Source organism: Coloeus monedula (genome assembly GCF_965178545.1).
Source record: "Coloeus monedula genome assembly, chromosome: 2".
Classification (NCBI taxonomy): domain Eukaryota; kingdom Metazoa; phylum Chordata; class Aves; order Passeriformes; family Corvidae; genus Coloeus; species Coloeus monedula.
In genome coordinates, this window is record NC_138782.1 from 17,995,980 (window position 1) to 18,005,002 (window position 9,023).

At 42.6% G+C, this 9,023-nt stretch overlaps 1 protein-coding gene across 1 annotated transcript; it reads left to right on the forward strand.

The window, feature by feature from the left end:
- Window positions 1-3: 3 nt before the first annotated feature.
- On the forward strand, window positions 4-8,864 carry TRMT61B (tRNA methyltransferase 61B). The gene is made up of 7 exons (XM_082302563.1): window positions 4-595; window positions 684-786; window positions 5,764-5,954; window positions 7,154-7,245; window positions 7,646-7,881; window positions 8,494-8,574; window positions 8,756-8,864. The coding sequence occupies exons 1-7, from the start codon at window positions 47-49 to the stop codon at window positions 8,797-8,799; spliced, it is 1,296 nt and encodes a 431-aa protein (XP_082158689.1). The 5' UTR covers window positions 4-46; the 3' UTR covers window positions 8,800-8,864.
- The last annotated feature ends 159 nt before the right edge of the window (window positions 8,865-9,023 follow it).

Genomic DNA, 9,023 nt, shown 5'->3' on the forward strand with positions numbered 1-9,023 from the left:
AGAGCGCGAGCCGCGCCCCTCCCCTCTTCGCGCCTCCGGCTGCTCCATGAGGGCCTGGCGCGCGCTGCGGCGGGCTGCCGCCTCCTCCTCCTCCTCCTCCTCCTCCTCCTCCTCCTCCTCTTCTTCTTTTCCTGCCGACGGGAAGCCCCGGAGGCGGGCATGGGGGACATCGCTGTCGCCGCTGGAGCGGGTGAGGCGGCTGCTGCCGCCCGAGGAAGCGGCGGCGGTGGCGCGGTGCGCGGCAGCGCCGCCTCAGGCTCCCCCTGAGGAGGAGGAGGAGGAGGTGGAGGTGGCCGCCCCTCGTCAAGCGCTGGTTGAGGCGGTGTCTCCGCGTCCCGGCTCTTTCCGCGCTGGGGAGCTGGCGCTGGCGGAGGTGCGGAGGAAGCACAACACGACGCTGAAGCTGCTGTGCCGGCTGGCGGCGGAGGCGGTGCTGAGTAGCCCCGGCGGTGTCCTGCCCCACCGCGACATCATCGGGCAGCTGCCCGGGCAGGTGCTGCGCACGTCGGGTGGGACGCGGCTGCTGCTGAGGCGGCCTTCGCTGGAGGAGTACGTGCTGCTCATGCCTCGGGGACCCACCATCTCCTACCCCAAGGTACCGGCTGGTGACTGGGAGGTCGCTGGCCGAATCTCGCCTTTAATTTTTCGCGAATAGTAACGTGCCGTGTTTTTCTCGCTCGTAGGACATAAGCGCTATATTAACGATGACGGATATCCACCCGGGAGACACCGTGTTGGAAACGGGCAGCGGGTCTGGTGCTTTGAGCTTGTTTCTGTCAAGAGCAGGTGAGAACTTGGCTTTAGAAAACACATTATTTATTTCCTTATCACAGCTTGCTTTTTTTTTTTGCTCAGATACTTACGGTTGTCGTAGTCCTTAGTACTCAGCTCATAAAAGCTTTGCTGCAGTCCACATGTTCATGTGTAGTTTGTTGACTTGAAGGAGAGTTATGTCAGCACAGGGACTGCAAACCACTTTGACTGTGCTTAGAGGGCCGTAGTGTAAATGTAGTGGTTTGGTCCAAAATACTCATTACTGTTTATCTGCTGTGAGATAAGAATTAGGAGAAATGCAAAGCAGGCACCAAACTTGAAAGAATATAAAGTTTATTAACAGACCTAAAAGAGGGAAGGAAAAAAAATTATACCACCTTCAGAACTCTCCTCCTCCCCCCACCTTCCTCCCTTCTCCCACTGACAATGTGAAAAACAACCCTTAAGATGTTCAGTCTGTTTACCACTGCCATAATAACCTTGTTTAGTCCATTTAGAAAGAGAAGTCTCTTCTTGCTCATGCTATGAAAACATTATCACAACGAGACAGCCGCCCACTTCCAAATATTGTTCAGTCCATTTAGGAAGAGGAGTCTCTCTGCCTGCGTGTGAGTCCTTTCCCCCGACTTGCAGCTTTTCCCGCAACTGCTTTCGAGGGTCCACTCTTGAAGTTTCTTGGGGTACAATTTTAAGGTTGAGCCATTCAGAAACAAAAACAGAGGCCCTTCTCCTTCCCTGGGAGCAAAGGGTCTTCATCATCTTCATCGTTAAGACTATCTCTGGGAGCTCTCTAGGTACTGAGGTTTTCTCCTTTCCCGTTTGGAGCAAAAGTCCTCATCTGGTTCATCTCTAGGGACTGAGGTTTTCTCCTTTCCCGTTTGGAGCAAAAGTCCTCATCTGGTTCATCTCTCCCTGTCCAAACTTCTCATGAAATTACAGCTGTGTCAGCATCTGCCTATCTCAGCGCAGGTGCTTTTGCTTACGAGTTGAACACTCCACCCCCCATATCTTCATGAAATTACAACAGGATACTCTGATATATCACAGCTTCACAACAGAATTTCAGCTTTAAGCATCTCCTCTCTCTCTTCCCTCAGGTTTTCAGCTCTTCACAGCAGTAAAAGGGTTAATCTCACCTCGGCCTTGCAGCTTTGCAGCTGGAATGTTGAATTTTTCTTATCGCAGTGGAGAGGGGGGAGAGCCGAGCCGCTCCGGCTGCCCACGGCAAGGCAGTGGGGGGGTTCCACGGCTGGAACAGGTCCATGGCTCCAGGATGGCCGTGGCCCGGCCCGGCCTGGCCCAAGCAGGGCCTGGCCGGGCCCGCTGGCCCCCACACGGGGCCTGCAGCCACCTGTGCCAGCGCCGGAAACGAGAGAGAGCTTGGAGGGGGAGTTTGCCTATTCTTAAATGTGGATCACAGAGGTGGTCACAACTTTAAGTGGCTTAAAGAATTGTCCATATTCAAACTGGCCAGCTGATAGGTTCTATCAGTTCCCAGAGGAAACTGTAAGCACCCCTTAGCAAGGACATCCCTTCCGGGACTATGCTTGCTAACCTATGACATTACCGAAGGCCCCGCAGAAAGCCGAGTTTCAGTCATTGTTATTGTTGGCTTTTGCTTAACACTACTTGGCTCTCTGTCCAATCTCTTGCTTTTCTCAGTTTGTTTTTTCCTCATCTTGATGCATCACATGAATAATCCAGTTGCTGGGTACCAGTGAAAATGCTTATGAGGATACGCACTGTTGTTTATCATGTTACAGCCAGCCTCATTTGATCAAGGTCTCCATGCCCTGAAAGATAGAGAGCCTTTGCACTCAGCCATGTGAGTGAGAGTGAAACCACCCTTAAAACTCATCTTGTTTGTAGGCATCCAGTAAATGGACCATACTTCAGAATAATCTGATTTATGGACTCCTGGTAGAACAAATTCCTTAAGAAAAGGAAACAAACCTGTTACCATTGTTTGCAGTATTAAAGGACTTGGGAGGGTAAAGACAATAACTTAATCACTGCTCATCTTGATTTATAGAGCAGAAAAGCACAAGTTGCATGTCCTGAAGACATGTTCAAAGTCAGTGTTTGAGGGCATCCCACTGTCAGAGTAACTGTACCTGAGCTTCAGTGAAACTAGCATTTCTTTTTTTACTACATCCCAGTGATCATTAAGACCACATTGTAGACTATGCTGTCTCTAAAATGTTTATAGTTTGATCTCCCTTTGTGGATTTGCTCAGTTCCCTCCAGCAATTCAAAACAGAGCATTTCTGTTCCCACTTAGAGCCAGCCACGTGTCTGTGGGAGGTGATGTGAGGGAGCCAAACTCAGCAAAGAAGCTGCTCTTTTTGTTCAAGACCACTGAATAGCGTTAGAACTAGTTCTTACTCTCCTGTGGAGCTGTGCCGGATACCTACTGTCCCTTGGCATCTGCTCCAGGGTAACAGTACAAGGCCTTTTAGAAGTGTGAGTTTTCTGAAGAAATTCAGTGTACAGCAAGTGCATTACCAGAGCCATTGATCCAACCATGCTCTGGGGTGCTAGATCCAACTGCTGAGGAACTAGGAATGGTACAGGATAGAGTGCTGAGATCTATCAGGAACTTAAAATTGGTGAGGGCATGTAAGCAGCAGCAAGGGGAACCTGGAGGGTCCTTTTCCAGGATGAACAGAGCAGTTTGTTCTTCTTAGTCCTTGTTTTACCTGTAACCCACACCTGGCACACTGATCTGGTTGAAGATGCTTGTCTTTGATCAGCCATTAAACACTGCCCCAAGATCACTCAGCGCACCTGGTCTTGATATGTTGGGCCCAAGTTGCAAGGTCAGCCCTTGCACCTCTGCTCCTTCTCCCTCTTTCTGCCCCCTACTGCTATTCCTTGGTTTCTTCTGATCATCTTTCTGAAATAAACTACTTTTTGGGGTTTTTTAGTTCCATTGGGATTTGAAGCTAGCATGGGATTATCCTCAAAGCAACCATTGCTGCTGTAGGAGCTAGAAGCTGACGAAGCAGAAGATAAACATCAGCACTTCTCTTTCCATTTAGAGAGAGGGAAAGTAAGAGTCATTAGCTTTCCCCATCTTGCCCTACATGCAGACCCGAAACAAAGAGATAGAATGCCTGCTACTGGCTAAGGCAAAAGTTAGCTCTTGCTAAATGCAGCAACTGATTTTCCTGCCTTAGATATTCAGTCTACTGTGGCCATTTCATACAAGCACACCTGAACTTGCCAATTATTCCTCTCATTTTTCAGTCTTGTCCAACAGTTTTTTTTCTAATGACTTTAATTTAGCTGTAAATGGGCCAAGTTGGCAAAATCATTGGCATTACCAGGCTTGTGTTAACCCTATCCATGGGAAGAATGCAGTTGTTGTGTGCCACATCAGTTCTGTTTTGAGGAGTGGGAAAAAGGTATGAAATTGCATTGTTGTTTTCAAATGTGTTGAATTTAAATCGGCACCAAATACAGACAGTTTTAGCCACAGCTGAACACACTTTGGTGCTGACACAGAAATGAATAGATTTGTTTTGCTGTTTCCTAATGGTGGCTGCCTTTCCGCCATTAAATACACACCAGTGATACCCAACAAGGAAAACAGCTGCTACATGGGTAAATGCTGGAATTCAAGTCTAGTGGACGCCTTACCAATGTCCACGGAGTTATTTAATTTCCAAAATTCTCATTGATTTAACAGATTTCATTCATCTCTTTTCTTAATTATTACTCATTTCATGTTTTCTTTTCCATTATTTCTTTAATCATTCCTAGAAACTACTGACATGCAACAGGATAAGGTTAAGAGAATGGCATTTGCCATGCCTTTAAGATCTTTGAGAACTGGAAAATACAATGTATGCAAACTTGACATACTGTAGCTTCACAGTAATGAAGTTTTGTCTAGATATTTCACCTTGTTCTTATTTTTAAAAAAAAAGCAGTTTCAAAAAGTAGGAATTACTTTGAATGAGTGGGGGTAAGACTGACCCCCTAGTGAGAAGAATTTTATTTTTCTGATGTGTCTAAACTGATAATCTGAAGTAATAAAGAGTTGGCACTGTGACTCTACAACTGTTTTCAGGTGATCAAAGGCAACATGCTGAAACCTTCCCATTCTTATAAGGTGTTTTTGGCCTTTGTCTGATCATCCCTTCTTTTATTCAGTTAGCTGAATGGATTTGCAGTGGGATCACATAGGTGAGGAAACGAGCCTGGTGACTTCAAACTGAAATGGCTTAGAAAGGCACAGAACCTGATCCAGGGAGCTGCTGCTTCCTGAAAGCTGCCTGCACCCATTCCACATCAGCAAGGAGAGAAAAGTGAGCGGTGGGACAGACTTGAGGAATTGGAGTAATACAAATACAGAATAATACAGCAGTGCACACCCTGCTGTCTGCCTGGACAGCCTAGAAATACTTCCTTTATGAGAAACATTGTACACTGGTAAATTTCAGAATAGTAACTTCAGACTTAATAATTTATTACTGTTGCAGACAATAACAGGAAAATTACACAAACCTGTGTAAATCAAAGAGTACACCAGAAAACTTGTCTGTGGGGCTGACATCAGTGAGCAGGTCTGGGGGTTTTCTTAGCCTGTGAGCATTGGTGCAGCATTCTCATCTGGTACCTCTTGTTGCTCTAGCAGAAGGATCTGGGGCCACAAATGCTCTACTTGTCTTTTGCTGCAGGAGCAACATCAGGAGAGCATCTCAGGAACAGTCTGTACTACTGTAACTACACTTTATTTCATCTGTGCGTTGATGGATTTCTGTCTGTGAAAGAACTAACACGGCACTTTTTCTGCACGTGTTTGTTTTAAACATAAAGAAAACATAGATTGTCACTGTTTCATATGTGATCATTTCCTTAAGTGGAGATGGAAAGGTGTACTTATGTTATAGGCTATGCTTTTTGGTTTTTTGTTTGTTTGTGTTTCTCAAGTCTTTATAACAGCAGTGTCAAGTGGTGAGTGGAGTGTCTTTTGTTTTTCAGTTGGGCCCAAAGGTCGTGTTCTAAGTTACGAAATCAGAGATGATCATCATAGTTTAGCTAAGAAGAATTACAGGCACTGGCGTTCTGCATGGGAAATAGGACACATGGATGAGTGGCCAGATAACGTGGAGTTCATTCTTAAAGACATTTCAACAGCTGCTGCAGATATGAAATCTGTAACACTTGATGCAGTGAGTAAATCCAGACAATTCCCCTCTTTGACATGTGTCTTTTCTCCATAAATAAAACCTCCAGAGCTCATACCCACAACAGGATTCCCGTATCTAGTGTAACATGAGAAATAACAATCAGGTCCTCCTCAGTGAAAGAAACATTGTAATTTTTTTGTCAGATACAAATATTTTCAAGGCTTCAGTTACAGGCTCTCAAATGAAAGAGTGATAAAGCCATGCTATAGAAATATTACAATTAATCACTGCTGTCTTGTAAGCAAAGACCAACTCACTTTTTTGTATTTTTGAGAACCGGATATTTTTATAACTATGAGGTACGTATTTCAAGCATGAAATTTCAGAAGACTACATAACCTTATTAAAAATGTAACTATGTGACCACACTGCTATCAGCTATATAGAATGCACAATGTAACTACACCATAATTAAACAATGCTATTGCTGGCTCTCCTGTCCTGCTTCTTTGTATCCGAATTTCCTAAAAGAAGACATGCTGGGGAAAATAGCTGGATGTCAACCACTCTTCCCTGTAAAGCAGACAAACTACTTACAACTACTTAGTTACTAAATGCTTTAAACAAATAGCAATTTTTTAAATGGTGCAAGCGAAGAAATATAATACATAGCACAAAAATAGCCTTTCAACAAACGTTTTAAGTAACAGTCCTGCAGGAAGGATCAGGTATTGCTTATCCTGTTTTTTTACAATCTGAATAGCTTCCTAGCAGAAGATGGATAAAGTGCCAAAGACAGAAATTTTTTTTTATCTTGAAACAAACAGCAGGTTTGACATTGAGACCATAATATGCTCTTTTTATGTGTTTGAACAATCTTTTTTTCATATTTGAGAGATAGACATTCAAGTGTGTTAGAAGACTACATTTACTAAAAGTTTTTATTACTGTTAGGATTATGGGATTTAATTACTAGGAGGTTTAACTTCCTAGTAACCTACCTAGTTGGTCAAATGCTACTTGCTGTTTAATAGAAGTTAATTTGGAAGTAGAGAGGACTTCATTTTGTGTAAGTGTGCACCTCAGGTTTTGAGAGGGAGTATATTAAACTGGTTGATGATTACATGCTGCTGTTGTATGCATCTCTTTTCCATAACCTTTATTTTCCCCCAAGCATTGTTGTATGTTACATTGATAGATGTACATATGTTTTCCCAGTAAACGTTGTCTTTCTCTTGCAGGTAGTTCTGGATATGCTGAACCCTCAGTGTGCTCTGCCTGTTGTATACCCAAGCCTGAAGCAAGGTGGGGTGTGTGCTGTGTACTTAGCAAAGTAAGTATTTACTTCTGGCACCTTTATTCAGGCATTACCTGGCCTTGGTACAAAACCAAGCATCTTCTGAAATACACATCCAGCATTAATGAAATGGTTAACAAAGTTGGGTTTTTTCCCCATGTAACTTTTTTTGAGGAGTCACACTCAGTATAAATTACACTTGGCCAAATCCTTTGGTGTGTGCTTGGGGAATGTTCTCATTCCCAAAGTTTGCATTTCATGACATCCTCAAAGTAACTGCCCTGTTCTCCAGTGCAGTAGTCAGGTTGCTCCTTTATCCTAAAACTGAAGGACTTGCATAACCTCAAAGGTAAAGAATGTGCTAAAGTCAGTATAACTGAGACTGTGTGATTTGAGTCTTCAAAGTGCTCCTTTATCCTTTGCATTTCTTCAAAAGCATCACACAGGTTATTGACCTTTTAGACAGAATTCGGAGCTGCAAGCTTCCTTTCTTGTGTGAAAGGATAATTGAGGTAACTCACAGAAGCTGGTCAGTACTCCCTGCTAAAATCAAGCATTGCAAATCAAGCCAAATGGTGGAAACTCAAGAAAATATTGAAGAACCCCCTCAAAATGAGTACGAAGAAATCCATATTCAGGATCAAGCAGTTCTTAAAGAAAGCAAATACAATGGTAAGAACTTTACTGCTACTGAGATACCCTATTACTGCACTTTGATAATCTGGTATAGGAAGAGGCAGTATTTTTTCTTAGGTCAGCTGAGAATAGGCAAGGTTTTGGACAGCCCTAGACCTTGTCAGGTTTAAAAAAGACTATTAATTGTTATTTAAGTTTAAATATCTTATTAAAAATCTGGGCTAAATAGAAAATAAATTGCAATCTGCAATAAAGAATGACTGCCCTTCTACTACTGTTTTCAAATTTTTGGTTTTTAATAAAATTCAGTTCTTTATACTCATCCTATAGCTGCTTTTGAGTATGCTGATGGACTTAAGGATTCTTTAGGAGAAATGGTGCCAGCATGCTCTGTTTTAAAATTATGCTGTTCTGGCAAATCCAAAAATGATGCCATATATATATTTATATGACAGATGTAAATATGTATACAGTACAGATCTGTAAAATGCATACTAGAGCAAAGAGTTCTGAATATACTGATAGGTGACAACAAAAAAAAGAAAATATGTCAGAGAAAAATATTCCATGCACATTGTCAACTCTAGTCTCCGTGTAGGTCTTAAAGTTGTGGGAACGAAGTAAAAAAAAAAAATGTCCTTCTCACAGAATCACTTTGTGATGCTGCTGCAACAAACCACTCAGTGCCTTACATTGCCCGACCATCCCACTGTCAGGAAGCTCATTCAGGTGAGACACTTGGAAAATGTTTATCTTGAATGTTTTGTGGTATTTTTATTTTTAAAAAAAAATACTTTTTTTTTTGTACTAGCATTTGATATGTTCCTATATCATGAAATCATAAAACTTATAATAAAATAATCCTTGTATATTGAAATGCTAAAGTAGTAACTTTTTGTTTTTTAATTAGCATTCCTTACCAAGCTGAGAAAGTTTCGACCACTGCTTTCTTGATGCTGCTGCCTCCCTAGCTGCTAATTTGAATATTGTATCAGAATAAAATAAAACATTACAAAGTAGATGCTACATTTTGCAAGTTGTGTAACTTTTAAGTAACGACTGCTCTGATATCTACCTTGCATCAAGTTTAAAACACCAATCATTACCCCACTATGTAAAGGGAGAAATTTTAAGTGTATCATCACATCTGGTGGTGTGATGCAGCCCAGATTGTTCTG